The 19768-nt window shown below is 47.8% G+C and overlaps 1 protein-coding gene across 1 annotated transcript; it reads right to left on the bottom strand.

The window, feature by feature from the left end:
* Positions 1-464: 464 nt before the first annotated feature.
* On the bottom strand, positions 465-872 carry LOC120846511 (zinc finger protein GIS2-like). Its single transcript, XM_040218294.1, has one exon. It carries the CDS (start codon positions 870-872, stop codon positions 465-467), a length of 408 nt encoding a protein of 135 aa, XP_040074228.1.
* Between the last annotated feature and the right edge of the window lie 18896 nt (positions 873-19768).

Genomic DNA, 19768 nt, shown 5'->3' with positions numbered 1-19768 from the left:
TAATTACTTGGGCCAGCAGTTCTTCCTGCCATTGCCGCAACTGCAGTTGCGTCTGCTTTTGCATCTCCTGCAGCTGCCATCGAGCCTGTTTCTGAATTTGCTGCTGCTGAGTTTGCAGCGCTTGGCCTAGGGCCGCTTGCCAGTCTGGGGCAGTGGGTTGCGCTTCCGGGGCTTTCGGTTTTGCCTGCTTGTACGGCTCCGCGTGCGGAGGAGTCCTGGCTATCTGAAAACATTCCTGCTGCTTTCATCTTCTCTGCGATCTCTGTTGGCTATTTTGACCTCCGTAGCCATTTGTATGTATTCACTAGCTGTTGTCCTTCTAGCGTCCCTCTTTCTTTTGGCTTCCTCCCTCTTGCGCCTGAGTTTGTGGAGTTCTTGCTTGAATATCTAGAGCCTAACATTGAGGTATTTATCTTCCGCATCAGGGCCCTTTAGCTCGCTGTGCCATGCTTCTAGTCTGGATTCTAGACTTGCTGCTGGCCATTCGTGTGTCTCTCAGTATTCTGCCGGTCGTTTTTCTTGTGCGACTTATGGTGCGACTGTTCGTCCGGAGTTACGGGAAGTCCTGAAAGGTTGCATTTCTTGGCTTTTTTTTCTTTTGTCGGGCTTCCCTTGGCGAATGTTGAGAGAGCGTTGCCCTCCCCTTTCTGCCCTCTTGGTTGGTGGGTCATTGGGTGCAGTTTCTGGTTTGTTTGTAGCCTGGTGGGGCATTTGGGGCTTGTCGAGAGGTGCTCAAGTTGTCTGCAGTTGATGCAATTTTTCCTTTCGCACACTTGCTGCAGCTGTGTCAGACAACCACAGTCCTTGCATCTCTTCTTTTTTGTACAGACATTTTCCTTGTGCCCCAGCTCAAGGCAGTTGTGGCAGCTCATTGTGAAGGATTTGTAGAGCGACACTTTGATGTACTTTCCGTAGAAAGCCACGCTTCTCGGAGGCCGCTGTCCTTGGAAAGGTACTATAGCGCCAGGCCCTTTTGCCCCATACATCTCGCGTAGTAGATGTCTCGTCCCAGTCCGTCCAACGCTTCGAGGAGTTGCTCCGGTTGGAGGTTTGGATTCACCCCATGGGCTACCCCACTGCATGTGTCTTCCGGCAGAACTTCATGCGCCACTATGGCGATCTTCTTGTCGCGAGCCTTCAGTTTCGTGGTGTTGAGAAGTGTTTTTGCTTTATCTTTTGTATCCAGCGCGACCGATATCACGTTAGTGGCTTCATTGCTTCTGAATTTCGACACGGTGGATTGGCCGCATGTCTGCTGATCTAAACGTGGTATGTTGCACATGTTCTTCTGTAGCATTGCTGCAGAGATTCCCACTACATTGTATCTTTTCTGAGCTTTGAAGACCACGATAATTCTGTCTTGCTCGACCTCGGTGTTTGTCGTGACCGCTCAGTTCATCGGCCTTACGGGTCCCTTGTTTTTCATCGACCGGTGATGCGCCTCCTGCCGCCGAATAATTGCGGTCGCAGTCATTGTTGGTAGCCTCGTCCCCTGCACCGACGTCCATCTCGGTTGCTGCAGGAGCGTTCGCATATACGGTTTGCGCTGTACTGGCGCTCTCTGACCGTGCTCCACGCACCTGGGCGGAGGGTTCCTTGGCTAGGGCTGCTGTTTAGCGGAAAAATTGGCGTCACGTGACCTGCACTAAATTCAGCTTACCCGCTAAATTTAGCGAAAAAATTGACGTCACGTGACCTCAACACCGATTCGCTTATCCCGCTATATTTAGCGGGGAAAGTGATGTGACGCAATTTTATGTCACGTGACTTATGTACAAATGCAGTTTCCCCGCTATATTTCGCGGAACATTTTAAGTCACGTCAACAATACACAAGTTAAGTTTCCCCGCTAGCGGAATAATTGACGTCACCGGACATGATGACACGTGACCTGTAAAGTTTGGTTTCTCGGATAGATTTAGCACGGAATAGAACGTTTCACGTAGCAACACTATTGCAGGCTAATTTGCTCTGCAATTGCGTTAGTAGTGATGAATGCCCATCATCGCGTTATCGCGCTTATGCACGCGATAAACGCGACAGACCGTCGCAGAGGGATATCGATTTTTTTTCTAACTTTTTATGCCGGTAAACTTCTTCGAAATCTTATAGCCACTTGCGGAATACATTCAGGCAGATTCCGGGCTTTCGGCAATGCGCAGTTCGTTTTTGCCATGCGAAAAACACGGTTCCTCTTTCTCCCAGACAGCCGGTATTTAAATGGTCCACGTTCTCCCAACAAGGTTGCCCTTTGTCCTTCCCTTTTTCACTATAGTTCGTCTCAACCTACGATGGACTAAAGGCCAAAGCTACGAACCTCCAGATCCAATCACGAGCCACTTAGAAGTGGCGTGGTGTCTCGTTTCAATGCACCTATCGGTGCCCATGTCTCCGATCACTGATGGTGATGGGCGGACAATGGTTCGAATCGAATAGCACTGAGTGACTCGTCAATTCTACATTGCAAAGAAATCCACGACATACAGGATCTTTGCAGCGTCGAAGCTATAGAAAGGATGCGGCGATTTTTTATTCGGATCATCCTTCGTCCACCGCTAGTCAATGTTAAGCATGTCATAGTTTAGCGTGGGACGTGATTGGACGTGACGGTTCGTGGCTTTGGCCTTTAGTCCATCGTAATATGAGACGATGTATAGTTCCCATCTTTCATCCTTGTGCGCTGCCGAGTAGCATTTTACAGGCTTCCCCGCGGAAGTCGTCTTACTGCGGTGAAGCCAACATTCTGGGCATTGTGTTCTCAAAAACAGTTAGCGCGAAAGACAAGACTGGACAGGAGAAGCGCTACTGTGCTCCACTGAATGAGATACGTACAGAATTTCCCTAAAAACAATTTATAGTGTTTATCTTTTCATTAAAAAAAAGAAATAAAGTACGCATTGCCGAACTTTCAGTCTCCGCCCAAATTTAGCGTTAGCGCTCCGGACGTATCAGATACCGAAGATTTAGATATAACGGTTATCTTATTCAAAAGTTATGTAAGTGCTTTTCTGAAACTTGCAACTGAAAATGGGGCCCGTTCCCGGTACCTGAGGGCCTCGTTGGACGCCATTTTTTTCATTTAAAATTTACAGAAATCACTTGTAACGTTTTAATAAGATGAAGCGTAACATCTGGTTTGGACCGCTAGCGCTATATTTGAGCGGAGACTGTCTGATCAAATTTCGTAGCTTATTTTTGCAATTAAACAAACACCGCAAATATATTTTTTTCGGGGACAGGGTGTACATACAGTCGTAATGAATACAAAAGTAAACACGCGAGCGACGGCCCATTGGAACAGCCGGTTGCCCCTGAACACCTCCTCCCACATGAAAAAAGCACATACGTACATGTTTGTGAGCAAGGAGCAGAAACGCGCTGGGTGAGAGTTTAGGGACACTGTGAGCGTACGCCCTTTGATTGAAAAGGCACCGCTCCAGCCTCCAAAAAGCTGGCAGTAGCGCTACACCACCGCTCCCGTGTTCGTGCTTATATCGAAGACGATTGTTCGGCACTATATCAGGCTTTTCTACAATGCGGGATAGAGCGACTTTTAAAGCTCGAAGTTAACTTTATCGTGCGTCTACGAAAAGGCTATACCGTAGTTTCCGCATTGCTTGTTAGGGTGCTTGCGCCAGCGCGTAGCTCTGTTTTTCTTCCTTTTTTTCGCGCGAGAAAGTGTGCGGATTACGAGACTCGACATGAAGAGCCACGCGTTCGCGCAGCAGTGAGATGCTACAGGACCTTGGAACGTACGCTAGCCTCGATAACGTTGCACAGAGACGCTGACGCCGAGGCAATTCCTTCGACGCCTTGATTGGACATGAGGCCCAGTCGAGCACATGACGCAGCACTCCTCATCTCAGTCTGCGTCTTCGCTCCTACTCACTGCGATGATGAGGGCAAAATTCTAGTGCGCAGGTTCTGATTATTTTAAATGGGGTTGGCTGGCGTCGTGCTTGTTGATCTGCGCTGTTCGCGATGCTGACGCAAAGACCCGGCGTGGATCCACTAGCGTTCGGAGGGGAAAAGTGCAGGCCTTCATGAAACACGCAGCAAAAGTATAAAAAAAATCGCATTCTACGACGCTGTACCGGGTGAATGCGCCTTCTAAAAATACAAACAAATATACTTTGCTACCTATACAAAGAGAAAAAAATGGGCCGAATTTGTTGCTGCCGCCCCGCTGAATCTCGAAGAAATGCGTGAACATTTCGCGCAGTGGTCACATATAACGAAGCATGGTGGATGCAGCCTCTCGGCATTTTTCCGCGGAATGAACATTCTCGAAACCCCTCTTCTTCCTCGTGCGAGCAGATCAAATCGCGAACACATGAAGGCACTATAGGTGAATTCACGCGTTCCCCTGTGATAAATTCGACGTGCCCCACTGCGCGGCGCCGAAATTAGGCAGTTTTAGTATAACGCTGCTGGTTTTTCCGTACTCAATACGCAGTAGTATAGCGTAGGCTAAAAACTCCCCGCTCGAACCGATTTTAGTTTTGCGTTCCGTAAACGATACCGAGTGAACATCTCGCATGGTCTTCTTCATTCATTGCGCGAGAGCCGTAGAATTCCGCGCGCTTACAGCACCACCATGCTCCTAAAAATATATAATAAAAATAAAAACGTGCCCGATAATTTTACTTCAAATTACTCCAAGTCACAACTGTGTGGTCAAGCGCGCTTTTTTGCTTGATACTGAGGCTGCGAGTACCATGCGTAGCCAAATTCGATCACGGAGCCTCCGTCAATCGTCCAACACCTGTTATCAACGCTGTCGCCGGAAAAAATCCATGACCTGCTGATGTCTACTCCACGGCGACAACTTGGTCAGTTGACATCTTCACTATGCACTCCTTCAGCTGCACGGCGATCTGACTCGACTGCGGTAGGTCCCGAAAAGAATTGCCGAGCTGAAAACCACGTAATTTCAGATAACACTGAACTTCGCGAACACCACGTCACCCATGCTCCGCCAGTCGAGGTAACCGCCATCCTGAAACTGGCGCTCTCGCTGGGCCCGACATCTCTTGAGAGCTTCCCGCAAAGCCCGCTAGCCCGTTACGCGAAATCCCCAGCGTTCCGCGCCTACGCGAATATGCTAGGCCTTCTATTGCGTTCTGCGCATGCGCACTTCTGGCCCGAAATTTCCCTGCGTTATTCGGGAAGGGGTACTTCGCTGGCAATTTTCGGTTGCTAGGTGGTACGTCACGGCGTCGCTCTCTATAACCAGCCAATCCAGTGCAACCTCCGTTACTATGCGTCCTATCACCAAGCATCATGAAATATGTAGCCCGCCGCCATCTGCCTGCGATTGCAGAAGGTATTAGCCAGTTTCCACAGCCAGTGGGGCTGTGTTGCCCTCCCGCGTCGACGTTGCGAACTTTATATATACGTGTGCTCCAAACTAGAGCCACTAAATGAATTATTTTAAGTATCGGCACCATAGAGATCATATATACTAACTCTAAAGGAAAAGGTCCGCCATTTCCCCACGTATTCTGGATGCCGCAAGCGGCGAGGCATGGAGGCAGATTTTTGGGGCCCCACACATGGTTGCCAACTGCCTTTGATTTCACGAATATAATTATATCATTAGAACAGTTTCATGAACTTCAACAATCCACGTACTTTCTGGTGGAAAGATATTCGCGTTTTAGAGCTCAGCTCTTAGGCGCCCGTTTCCGGCTTGAGCGGCGTCGCCGTCGCCGTTGGTGTAACCGCGCGGTGCATTATGGGTAAATTTCCTTGCTAAATCTAGCGGAAAAATTTCCCCGCTAAATTTAGCGGAAAACTTTCCCCGCTAAATCTAGCGGAAAACTTTTCCCGCTAGATTTAGCGGAAGAATTTCCCCGCTAAATCTAGCGGAAAAATTTCTCTGGGGGGTCACGTGACCCCCGCCGGGGTCAAGCGACCCCCCGAGGTCACGTGACCCCCCGAGGGCACGTGACACCCCAGGTCACGTGATCCCGTAAGGTCCCCCCCCCCCCCCCGAGGACCCTCCACCCCCAGAGGACCTGGGGGGGGGGGGGTCCTATGGATGGGGGGTCCTCGGGAGGGGGGGGGGGGGTACCTTGCGGTCCCGTGACCACACTTCCAGGTCACGTGCCCCCCCCCCCCCCCCCGAGAACACGTGACCCTCAGTACCCTTCTCTCCTCCTCCTCAAGAGCTGCGCTCCAATTCGGCGTTACAGGGAGTTGTAAACTGCTTTCATTTTTTTTCTCTCGGAGCTTTCTTTGTGCATAGCCCACAGGTCTACGGCCTCGCGTCAGCGCAAAACTAAACCAGATTTGATGAACGCGTCCCGGGAATACAAAACCGCGTAACCGCCAGATTTCCGAGATTTCGACAGAAGGAAAGTTAATGCAGCGTAATGAGTATATTGCATTTTGTAAGCGTCAGAGTAGCTCAGAATAGAGTTTGCAACGTTAAATTATAGTTGTTTATTTTGCTGAGAGCTTTCAGTCTTCGCATTGCGACTGTCGTCCTTCAGCTGGCAATATTGGTTTCTTTCTCTTGTGTTCTGTCGCGCTCTTTCGCGATCTTTCAGCCGGGACCCCAGATGTCGGCGCACAGGATTTGCCACTCCTCCTCACCCACCTTTACCCCCTTCTGAAACGCTAGCAAGATAAATTCAATTCTGCATGCAAGATGGCCGTCCGGTGGCCGCGCTCGCGCTGCAACGAACAAGCGGGGATGCGCGATTCAGCAATTGTCAGAGATAAGTGGTCGTTACTCTGAAGCGTACTTGTTTAGTGGCTCCACTCTAAACCAGTTCACGGTCAGCGCATCTACGGAGCACTAACGCTAACGTCTTAAAATATTAAGTGCCCCCCCCCCCCCCCAGTCAATGTTCCGAGGGACGGACCGGTCAGGATGTTGACGACCGATGCTGATGTGCGCCCGATGGAAGTCCCCTGGGAAGTCGAATGATAATAAAAAAAAAAACTAAAAGTTGTTCGATCCCGCTGGACACATTACGACGTTGGTTGGTTTACGATGGCCAGTGTGGCCACGTTTATTTCGAAACAAAAGCGGCAACAAGTCAACGGTAATTTACAATACAAAACTCCCAAAATAAAAACCCATACTTTAGTCCTCAGTTTCAAGAGCCGAATCCTCCCGATCTCAAAAGCTGAATCCCCGGAGAATCCTCTCGGCACCCCTTTTCTAGACTCGTAGGGGCCTCCTTTCCCTCCAGAGACGGACCATTCACTTCAAATCTGCCCATTGTCACGTAGTACACTCTTACCCAATGATGAGCGAGCTGTCAACCTGATCCCCCTCCGACACCTCGACGGTCAAAACCGAATTCCTTTTAGAGTCACTACATGCTTTCCTCGCCGCCTGGCTGGCGCCACTCATTTAAGTTATTGCGTCGATTAAAAGCGAAGTTTCTACACTAAACGGCAGAATACACCAGTCACAAGCACACCCGCTTAAAAGCCACACGTGCGGACAGAAGTACCTTAGCCCAAAACACGGGTGTTTCGGCGCCCCAAACTGAAACCCAATCTATATTTAAGCGTCTACATTTTTTGCGGTTTCCACGTCTCTTGGGGTTCGGGCAAGCCAGCGGGCACGTAGAGAGTAACAAATATCAGTGCATCATATTTTAACCGGGCGACGCGGAAACCTCCTCCACCTACGAGGGCGACCCGCGTTGCCGAAAGCGCGCGATTTGTGACGTTTTGGTCCTTGGCTTACTACTGGTCAAAACCCGCTAAAATCTCTCTTTTTTTTTAGTCGAGGTACAAAATATAAGGCTCGGAAACTGTTTCATTTATGTATGAAAGTAATTTTTGTTCAGTATTTTATATCAGAAAAGAAACACATGCAGTTTATAAAGTACGGAAACAAGAAATGACCCGTCAACATATATACCCGCCACCAAAAAAAAACGGCCCATACTATAGACCTTTCCAGCGGCTGTCTCGAACGAAGCGATTTCCAGCGCGCGTCCCTGGTTTTGAGAGTGTACGTCAGGGTTGCCCGACTGCGCTGAGCTGTGGGTTTTCTCGTCAGTAGGCTGTGGCAGCCTGCGTAGGAGCAATTTTGAACGCTGGTGGCAGCAAAATCGCCCAGCTTTATTTTTTCTTTTGTGTTCTATGGCGAAGAGAATTTCTCGAAATTATTAGGAAAGCGCAGAGCTATTTTCGGGAACAAAAACAAACAAATGAAAGCTGTTTTCGGCGAGTCCGTGCGTAACAGTACAAATGCAACTGGGATGTTTGTTTCGTTTTATGCTGATCTTTTTAACGGCGCCATACACTGAGCCGTGTCAACCTACAAAGATCTTAACTGCCAAACATATTTGACCACACCAGAGGATAGCCGAACTGCATGGGTATTGCCCGCTCACTATATGAAATTCAAGGAGTCTCATCAACCGAACAACATTTATTGTAAGTACCCCACGGTGCCGCTTTATCCAAACAGGATTTGAGAAAGGTCTCAAATAACACAGCATACTCAATATACAGTGTCGACGATAGTCACTTCACGACGACGATCGGACAAAATCCGGCTTGTCTTGGGATACGTTTTAAATGATGTTTTTTTTTTTACACAGCACTAAAGCAAATGAACGAACGTGTCTATTCAGTTCCCATACCCCGGACCCTATCAGCTACTTCTCGCCAAGACCGGGAACATAGCCGGGAAGGCTTTTCGGAGATTATCTCAACGAAAATAATCCTCGAAGAACGTCGAACGGCCCGCGTCGCGGGCTGCTTGACGTTCGCTCTCTTCGTTCGTTTCCTGCGAAGGTCCAGCAGGCTACGAGCCCTGGTATTCCCTGGTTCTCACAGTGGAAGATTACAAAAACACGCAAGCATCCTGAACAGGCAAATAGAGTAAACACTTCCAAGGAAAGCCGGCGAACTCCGAACTCACAATGCAGGTGGGGAGCCGCGCTGACCGGGTTTCCACAGCTCAGGCAATTGGCAGACATTTTTGGCTGATAGGGGTCGCTCGAGTCACAAAATGGCGGCGGCCAGCGAGCTGTTTCTGCAAAGGTCTATAGACCAGTGTCCGCGCCAATTCCAGGACGCCGCCATGGATGGATGGATGGATGAATACGGCTGAGCCCTTTGGATCGGGCGGTAGCTTACGCCACCTAGCCATTTTGTTTTACCATTTAAGCTTAGAATATTTAAATGTGAAATCTATATTCACTCCGCAGTGCAAAGAAAGTGAGGCTATGAAACCTCTACAGTCTTGAAATCCACTCTCCCTTCACTGTCTCTAAAACCCAATGACTTTATTAAATCTATGTTGTCTTCGGTAGGCATAGGGTGAAGCCCTTTACAGTAGAGTATCAAGTGTTCAGCCGTCTCGTCCTCCTCTCCACAAGCAGTGCACACTGTATCAATTTCCTGGTACTTCACTCTGTATGTTCTGGTTCGCAGAACACCCGTTCTTGCCTCAAACAGCAATGAGCTTCCCCTAGAATTGTCATAAATGCTTTCTTTGGCAATAACTCTTTTGTTTAATCTATAGCTTTCCAGAGCCGTCTTTGTCTGCATTCCCTCTAGCCACCGATCTCTTTCTGTGGCCTTAACTTTCTTCTTAACTGAGACTTGCTCTTCCGTATCTTCGCTATAGCCCAAAAACTTTCCTCTTAATTTCCTAGTGCGCTGTCTCCACTTTGTGTCTACACTCCTCATGTATAAATAGCTGAAAACCTTTCGTGCCCATTGCTCCCCGTCCATTTGCCTCAACCTATCCTCAAATTCTACCTTGCTCACCGCTTCCCTGCTCTCAAATGATGCCCATCCCATGTCTCCTTGTACTCCCTGGTTTGGCGTTTTGCAATGTGCCCCCAAAGCCAGTCTACCTACTCCGCGCTGTTTTATTTCTAGTCTCGCATGCACTTCGGATTTCATGCATAGCACTGCGTTTCCAAAAGTCAAGCCAGGCACCATGACCCCTTTCCAAATCTCTCTCACCACCTCATACCTGTTGTAATTCCAAAGTACTCTATTTTTCATTACAGCTGCATTTCTGTTGCCCTTACCTATTATATACTTTTCATGGTCTCTGAGATATTCTGCACCATCACATATCCATACTCCTAGATACTTGTATTTACTAGCTCTCTCAACTGTAATATTCTGTATCTTCAGCCTCTCAACCTCATCCTCGTTAAAAATCATGACTGCCGATTTTTCGCTACTGAATTCTAAACCTAATTCCTCTCCTTCCCTATAACAGATGCTCATTAATTCCTGCAACTCTGTCCTGTTGTTAGCCATTAGTACAATATCATCCGCATACATCAATCCCGGTAAGGATTGCTGAATTTTTTGGCCTAGCTTACTGTAAGAAAGGTTGAACCCAAGCCCACTCTTCTCTAGTCTATCCTCCAATCCTCTCAGATACAACATAAACAGCAAAGGCGATAACGGGCACCCCTGCCTAAGGCCTCGGCTTATCTCTATTTTCCCTGTCGCCTTTCCTTCCCATGTTATAATCACCTTGTTATCTTTGTAAATGTTCCTTAATAGTGCTGTTAGTCCTTCATCTAGGTTTAAGTTCTCCATTATGTCCCACAGGTTTCTTTGGTTCACATTGTCATAGGCACCCTTGATATCCAGAAATGCCAGCCAGAGCTGTCTGTTTTCTTTTTGCGCTATTTCTATACACTGTGTTAAAAAAAATAAATTGTCCTCCAACCTTCTTTGTTTTCGAAACCCGTTCTGTAATTCGCCCAGTATGCCCTCGCAATCTACCCATTCCTCCAGTCTGTTCTTTATAATCTGCATTACCAACCTGTAAATAACCGGTGTCACGGTTATAGGACGATAATTCCTAATATCAGACTTATCTCCATTTCCCTTATATATCATACTCATCCTACTAAGCCTCCATTCATCTGGAATATTTCCTTTTGTTATCATGGTACTCACTACCTCCCTTAGTTTTGCCTTAGATTTAGGACCCAAATTCTTCACCAGCTTGATAGGAAAACCGTCTGTGCCTGTCGACGTGCCACTAGGGACTCTTCGTTCCGCCTTTTCCCATTCTCTTTGTTCAAAATCCGCGATGTCACAAACTGGACTGCCACTTCCTTCGGTTCTCCTATCTTCCACATGTAACCGTTCCCGAAATTTCTCCTCCATCACTGCTCCTATATATTGTATCGCATCATCTCCCTCTAATTGATCTCCCTGATGCGAGAGTATGAACCTCTGTCTAGCTTGCGTTGTTTCACCGAGTGAGTTCAAGTGCTCCCAAAACTTCTTGGCAGCGTTTCTATCTTTCTTACTTACATTACTCATCCATTCCTCACCCTTTCTCTGAATTTTCGCATTGATCAAACTGGATGCCTCTCGGCGACATGTTATAAAATTGTCCCATTTTCTTTTTACTTCCGTTTCGGACTCCCCACTACGCTTGGAATACCTGTGTTCTCTAGAGGCTTCCTGACGTTTTTGTATCGCTTGCTTCACTTCTTTGTCCCACCAGCTTTTTGGTCTATGTCCTTGCTTCCCCTTTCGTTTACTCTTAACTTTGTCTAGTTCTAAAGCAAAAAGCCTAGTTAGGCTCTCATAGGTCCAATCTGTATGCCGTTGCCCTGAAACTGCTGCCTCTATTCTTTCAACAACTATTTCCAACTCTTTGTCGCTGCAGAAAGTTTGCTTTGAATTATGTTGTCTAGTTTCAGCATTTACTTCTCTGGCAAAATTCAGCTTAATACGTTTGTGATCACTACCAAGACTTTTGGAACCTTCTTCATCTATTTTCATTACTTGTAACTTACCATATATTTTGTGTGACATGAGTACGTAATCTATAGTTGAATGCAGATTGCCAGTTTCCCAAGTTATGTGCCCGTCACACTTCTGACTGGTATTACATAAAACTAAGTCATGTTTTTCCACCAGTTCTAGTAATATGCTTCCAGTTGAGTCCGTATACCCATCCAGACCCTCAATATGGGCATTCATGTCTCCCATAATAATTATTTCGGAGCCTTCCCCTAGTTCACTAATGTTTCTTGATATGCAATCAATCATTTTTCTGTTTTCCTCTTTAGCACCTGTCCCTGTCCATAAGTAAACCACTCCAAGGACTGTTGATTCCCCAGCGACTTTTCCTTTCAGCCACAAATGTTCGGCGCACTCCTTTCTGATCCTTTGAAAGTTCATATTCTTCTTAATAAATGCTCCAATTCCACCTCCCTTCCTCGTTCCCTCCATTCTGTTGCATTCTTCCCACACTTAGTCAGGGTTGCAAGGTGGCTGCTCCATGTCTCTGAGATGTGTTTCCACAAACCCATACACCATTAAATCCTCCTTTCTTAGTTGCTCCTCTACCTCTTCCCATTTTAACCTATTTCTACCACCCTGCATGTTAATATATCCAATGTCTGATTGTGCTGTTTTTTTATACCTGTTCTTACGTTTATCCATGTTTATCTACGCTCGCGCCACCACGCGGAGAGAACTGGCAGGCAGGAGGGGGGGGGGGGGGGGGGGGGGGGGGTGGGGCTGCGTTGGCGGCGTTGCTTTGGGGAGATGGATGCGGCAGGCTGTCCGAATGCACCGGCACATCGTGAACAATGTCTTCACCAGAAGCCTCCGCGACCCGTTCTTCAACAGATAAGATGTCGTGAACATTCGAGAACCCATCTCGATCAAGAAAACAAGAGAAAACCTTTTTCTTAAATGTTCTCGGTGTCTGCTGACCCTTGACATCCGCGCTTCAATCCGGGTTCATTGCGTAGTAAATATTTCGCTACCGCTTTCTTGTAGCTTTCAAATGCTTGATTGTTGGCTTCTTGTATACGACATTACATTCGTGACACGTTTGAGACCGATTTTCGCGATCTGCTTGCCTTTCTGCGGCAGCGCGGCTCTGCCGAGCCGAAATAAGTGGGAGGCGTTCACTTGATCGAACGTCGTTTTAGCGAATGAAAACGAGACCACGACGTTTCATCGAATGACTAGCGAATGGGTTTACATAGACAGCTCGGATTAGCTTTCTTTTGTAATGTGGCGCCTTGTCTGCCGCTGCGAAGCGGCGTAAACGAGGGCTCCGAGCATGTTAGCACGCGTCCCCCCCCCCCCCCCCCCCCCTCCCACACACACACTGCGAGCGTCTGGGTTCGAAACTATTAATTGCCAGTTCTAAAGGATGGTACTTACTTGAAGTGGGAGCTGGAATTCTACGAGGTACCAGGAGACACTTACTATCGGGCAACGAAGCACGGTGCCTGTGGGGGCGGAGTCTAGGAACGCTACTGATTAATATTGTGACAGGCGATCAGTTATGATAGCAGACGAAACTTCGACTCGTTTGTTCAGAAGTTCGTGGTGATATTTTATTAGCCCTCGTTACAGCACACCAAGGATCTTAGGCAGTGAAATTCACATCACGCAGGCTCGTCCATCGTAGTCAAATGAGCGCAGTCGACGATGAGGTGTAATGAGCTACTAAGCTTCACAAGGAAAATGCGCGTGAGAGAGAGTTTTGAGGAAGTCGAAAACACCGATCCAGCAGACGCACGTAAGTACGTTTACTCCGGACTTCATGAACCCGACGGCGCAAGATCAAAGAGCACCGCCGCCATCGCCACCCGGTTTTCTCCGCACATTGGGCGACAACGGCACTGCAACGGAGGGCACTCGCCTCGGCGTTAACAATCTGCGAAATAGATTAATTTGCCACTCTTGAAGCCATTCCAAATGATAAATGAAAATACCTCGGCGTTGTTGAACATCTGACGACACAACCAACATGCCGCTGGCTGCGCAACTGCCGAGCGCCTGCTCGGCACCGTTGTTGCTCGTGAAGGCCTGCTTATTTGTAGTTGAGACGATGATTCCACATCTTTCGTGGTGCTTGCAATAACTTCGAAGGGCAGGGGAACCTTCTCACGAGGACGTTGAAGACACTCAACACCGGAGCCACCAAAGCAATCGCACAAACCGTCGCCATGTTTGCTTCTTCATCGTCACTCGCGGCGCGGTCAACTCGTCGCGAGATGTTTTCTGGCTCGGCTAGATGGAAACCAACAGCGGCAAAGTGGCGTATGGACACACGGCTCTCACATTACGGGCACCATACTCACATACCGCGGTAAACAGGACCAATGCCGGCGAAACGGCAGTCGCACACCAGCGAAGAAGCCCTCAACGGGAAGCGGCGGCGCAGGCCGACGCAGCCCCCCCTCCCCGTGAGCGTCTGGGTTCGAGATTATTGTTCGCTTTTGCTCCTTGCGGTCGAGGCTAAAAAGAGCACTTCCGGACAAAGGTCTATAGACCGTTCCATTAGGGTCATAGCAGAGAGGGGGAAAGAGAAAAAAATGCACTCCCCCTCTCACCCCGCTGACGTCCGCTCCGCCGAGTGGGCTGTAAGTAGCGTCCGGCTGGCGTGCAAACTCTGTTTAAAATCGCGTCATTTTGAAACTTTCAAGCGCAGATGCGCAGATTTTGGTATGCCAGTTGTCGTGTAATATTATGCTAGATAAAAAGACTCACGGGGTCCAATTGCGCTGTTACCTGCGTGCAAATAAAAAAAAAAAATATTGGGAAAACTGTGTCTGATTGGCCGGTCTCTCTGGCGAAGTAAATCCGGTGGCTGCACCTTTTTTACTATACACAAGTTCGTACTGGTGTAGGCCTTTAGCGACCGTCAGTGGAAGTCTGAAATAATAAATAAAACGTGCTCTCCTGCCGCAATACAAGCAGTAGTTGAGGGTAGTACTGCCGGCTCACTCAACTGCTATTTAAGTAACGGAAAAAAGGTATGCTAGTTGATCATTTAGCAAAATAGAACAACAGAGAGCTATAGGCTGATTTTGGAGCAGCCACAACTATTCTAAGAACGCGAACCACTTCACAACGGCTGCTACGAGCGAGAGTTCGATGTTCGTTAGAGCCCGCCGATACAGCCCAAAGATGGAGAACGGCAACCTCCCGGTTTGTCGTCTGCTAGCGGAGTCTGGCGCGTGCCCTCTCTCTCGTTTTACCCGCCGAACCCGCTGAACTTCCCGGATGTGTGGAGAGGGCGCTGCGGTCGCACAAAATGGTGCCGCCCAGAGAGCGCTAAATTCCGTCCGAGCGCAGCCAAAGCTACGTGCGGCCGGAGCCAATCACACGCCGGCAGTAGGTCACGCGATCTCGCCTGCACTTTTGTATCACTCCGCTGCGCCGCCGGTCGGCCGCGCCGCCCGCGCTCGCCAAGTATTTCGTCTGCTACGGGTGTATCAACGATATCGTCTGCTACAAGTTTAAAAAGTGCCCTTTCACGTTCTGAAACTTAGTCACAGAGGATGTCAGTACGTAGGCTGGCCGCTGGCATCTGTGTCCGAGCTTTCCACTTGTTCGGCATAGTTTCGAGTTGTAAGTACATGTTGCAAGGTCCCCGATGACCCGGCCGTTGATGTTTCCTTGGATTGTTTGGATATACCAGGGCTCGAGGCGCAGTCCTTTCCACCAGCTTCTCGGCGTTCAATGTGATCGGCAGGTAAAGGGGTGCCCTGATTTCGCCGCGTATCTGAATTGCAGTGGCCCGGACGCTTTGCTTGTTTACAATGCATTCGCGGTACGACGCGGTCGGATCGAGTCTCCTGCCGAATTTGAAAGTAGACATTCATCCCGACCTCTCGCGCCTGACGCCCAAACGTGCCTTTGCTAAAGGGCGTTTTGAAGCGACTCAGTGAGGAAAGCAGCGAAGCACATGATTCGGCGATTACGGGAACGAAATCACACAGAAAAACCGAGCGCTGCAGCCGTGTTGCCAGCGGATATACATGTTTTCACAAACCACATGCATTTACATATATTAATAGAAACATAAACTTCAGAGATGTGATTCCTTTAGTTGCAAATCATTCTCAGCAGTACACATCTGAAAGATTGTGCAGTTTCTATGCACAAAGCAGTTATTTTAAAAGAAATTACTTTTGTGAACTACTTTGTGGAATGCTCTTCCCGAAGTTGCGAACTATCCCTCAGCCTTTGGCTGCGCTCAGACGGAAGCTGAAACGAAGCATAGAAAGGGCTAGTGGGATGAGGCGCCACGAACGGCGAGGGTAGAAAGGTCCCGGGTGTACGCGGCGGCGCTGCGGTCGTATACCGGCTCGAGGATCCGACCGGTCCCGAGCGTTCCGAAGGCTTTCGGCGCGGGATTGGCTGGCGATTTTGCCATTTGGCGGTATGGCAGCGCGAAGTGGCTCCCGTTCTGAAGTGATACTTACCCCGTGTTTGCTGTCGTTTGTGGCCAATGAGGTGTTATGCCGAATTAGCCTTTAATCGTGCAGCAAATGCAATGCGAGCCGCCCTGGCCGGCCGCTTCATGCAGCCTATCAAACACGTGCTTCAGTGGCGCACTCTCGAGCCGTCGAGACGGAGTGCGGCAGCCGTGAGCGCTCGATGAGCTCACTACCCCTCCTCTAGTTCACGGCCACTCAAGCCAGGAACTACGACCACTACGACGTCGTGAGGGAGGTTATTTTTTGCTTGTTTTTATAATTCTAATGTGCCTATATCTTTTAAAATAAAGCAAAATTTGAGAAAAGAAAAGTTCAGTGCGCTCAGGATCGGTGTAAAATTAAAACCAGTGAAAAAGTTGTTGCAGGGCCCCTTTAACGACCGGGGTCCGACTCATCTCCACCGAGCCCCGCGGCTGCTCGAAGCCCCTCGCGCGTAAAGGCGAAAGACTACTCCCCGTTCATGCTCTACCGCGAGCAGACTTGTACGTAGTTCAACTATACTCTACTCAAGTTACTGTAGTTTAACTAATTTTCTGAGCAGTTTAGTAACTTTCAATGACATTTTGACTTCGGTAATTAGTAGTTTACTTTAATTACTTTTTTGGGGTAACTTCTACTCAAGTTACAAGTTACTTTCGAATTTTAGTGGTTGTTTTGCCTATCAACAAACATTCCTGCACAAAGGAGATAAGATGTTGGAAGATCAGCTGATATTTGAAAAGAGGGGGAAGCATGTGGCGTAGAAAGATGGGGGGGGGGGGGGGGGGGGGGGGAGAGAGAGAAAATGGCATAAAGAATCCGAAACACAAGCCCCCCGCCACTGCAACAACACTACTGCGAGGCGCGGGGAGCGAACAGACACGACGCAAGAGAGGCCGAGTAACTGCGGGATTAGCGCCGAAGACTGGCGTTTCTCTGTGCCCCGAAGCTCAAGGAGACTTGTCCCGCCATTTGAAGAAAGGGCTGGTCCCCGCTTCTCCGCAACGTAGAAGCTCTCGCCCACTACCGGAGGTGCACACACTGCATCCTCACTCCAAGGAGGCAACAAAATGCAGCACCTGCTCTGAAACTCATCTGGTGCTCCTGTAGTTTGCGCTGTACTCGAAGAATCGTGTGCTAAAGGGTGACGCAAAGATTACCTTTTTTCGTTGCCTTTCCTGCCAAAACTCAGAATATGCAGATCTTCAAAGATTCAAAGATCGTTCGAGGAACACGTATTTATAAAAAAAAAAATTAGGAACAAGCAGTGTTGGGAAGTGCTCTATGTTACTTAAAGTACTACTGTTTAGAAAAAATGTACTTTACTTGAAGTAAATTTTCTAAATATGTACTTGTATTTTCCGAGGAAAGTAAAACTCCCGAATTAAATGTGCATTCCCAAAATTTGAAAAATAAAAATGACGGTATCGTCGTGGGAAAATGTGCTCTTTCGAGACGTCATCTGGTCATTTCTCTGAGTGAAGTAATGGCGGCTATAAGACCGATGGAAATAAGTGACTTATAAGTTGCTTGTGTCAAATAGCTCGTCAGCGAGAGTAAAACAATTACTCTGCGGCGACTTGACCTTACACAATGTTTGCTGCAATTTCCGTAAAAAAACTGATGCCCCTCCGATTACCGCTGCAGCAATGCATAACAGTTAAAAAAAAAAAAAAAAACACTGTATAGGGAATGAAAGGGCACCATGAAAGATTGTGTTAAAAGTGCTTGTACTTTACCTTGAAATATTTTGTATTTATATACGTTACTTCAAGTATATTGCACCCGGTGCACTTACTACTTTATTTGAAGTACGGTGCACCCCTAACTTGACGCCGCCACGAGGTGGTCCGGTTTCTTCACTTTTTGAGCTACTCCTGAACCGGTCGAACTAGTTGGTGAAGATTTGCGTCCCCGCTGAAGTGATCAATTTATCTTTGGGTAGCATGCAATAGATCGATATTTGCGAAACCGAGCGGCGGCGTTAAGTTCGAGGGGCACTACATAACCTCTCATTTACTTTGTACTTTACTTCAAGTACTTTTTTTACGCAACACTGTAAACCAGCAAACACTGTCTAAAAAAATTAATCAAGCTCAGACAGTGCTAAACCTCAAAGTAGAGATGACACATTCGCAGTAGATCATTTACCAAACAAACAAGAAAGTGCAAAACAATTAGGCACGCAGAAGCAGAACCAGCTATTAAAGCATTTCTGTGAAAAAAAAAAAAAAAAGCCGATTCATATTTGGCTAGCGCAATTTCGCTAACGTATCAAAACTTTTGAATTTTCGTTTTACCATAAAAAACATATAAAAGTAACTTCAAAATTAATTCGCTACTTTTTAACGGTAATTAATAATTGTCTCAATTACTTGCTATGTGAGTAATTTCTAGTCTACTCAAATTACTTTTGACGTCAATACTCAGTGACATAACTTAATTACTTTTTTCGAGTAACTTGTACATGTCTGCCCGCGAGCGTGCCCCCTCCCGCGGGTCTGCGAGAAAACGCCCAAAAATGCCGACACCAGCATAAGGAGTCAAAAAAAAAAAAAAAAACAATGCCGACGCAACTATAGAAAGATAGGCCTTTCTAAAACAAATCTTACTTATTACAAAAAAAAAAAAAAACTCCATCGTTACAACCCCTCCCCCCTTTTTTTTTTTTTTTTTTTTGGGGGGGGGGGGGGGGGGGGGGGGGCTACTCAAAAGTTGCAACGCGTTGATTGAACAAAAAAAAAAGTATTCCGATCACAGGAAGTACATGTTCTACGTACTTTTCAGTATTTCAACGTACCGCGGGTAAAGACGCATTCACACTGAGCAAAAAACGCGCGTTGTGGTCGACGTCGACGTCGTAAAAGACGAAGCAGTCACACAGGGTCACTCGACGGCGGTATCACTTAGGCGCCGCCGGTCAGTGTTTGCCCCCTTGCCTTGCCCCCTCTGCCCCGTAGCTCCCGCAAGCCAAAGCCTTTGAGCACGCTCGCGTCTTCTCACTCCCCCTGCGCCAAACTGACCGAACCGAAAAAAAACATCCTCAGCTTATGCCCTCCTCTGATTTGTCTCTGATGTGTTTCCTAACGGCGGCACATACTTCCCCATGCCCTCCTCTGATTCGTCAACCAAAAGCGACACCATGCTCGAAACCGAAACCGAAACTGCTTTGTCGCCAATGGATTTCGAGAATGCCATGGGCACAGTATGACATACTTGAATTTATGAAAGTAGCCTGCTGTTAAATTTTACGCCATGCCAGCTTTATTGACACAAGTTTATTTGCCGAAATCGGTGTCTCTGAATACGGGAAGCTTTCGCGTCACCACTACACTGTACCGCTGCAGGGAAAGAAAGTGAAAAGCATTGAAAAATTAAGAACAGCTGTGCTTATGTTGTCTTTCTCTCCCTCTCTCATCATCTAGTTGAACATCAACTCCACTGAAAACTCCTTGCTGAATAGACGCAAAATCGTTGCGCAAAATACACTGGATTCGCTGGATTCTTCCTTGCGGCCCTCACGATAGCACATTTCCTGGAACGGTTGGCAACGGCTTCATGCC

The sequence above is a fragment of the Ixodes scapularis genome, unplaced genomic scaffold (genome assembly GCF_016920785.2).
Source record: "Ixodes scapularis isolate PalLabHiFi unplaced genomic scaffold, ASM1692078v2 PGA_scaffold0__279_contigs__length_252992795, whole genome shotgun sequence".
Lineage (NCBI taxonomy): Eukaryota > Metazoa > Arthropoda > Arachnida > Ixodida > Ixodidae > Ixodes > Ixodes scapularis.
The sequence above is the reverse complement of the archived record's forward strand: the minus strand, read 5'-3'. Positions and strand labels throughout refer to the sequence as shown.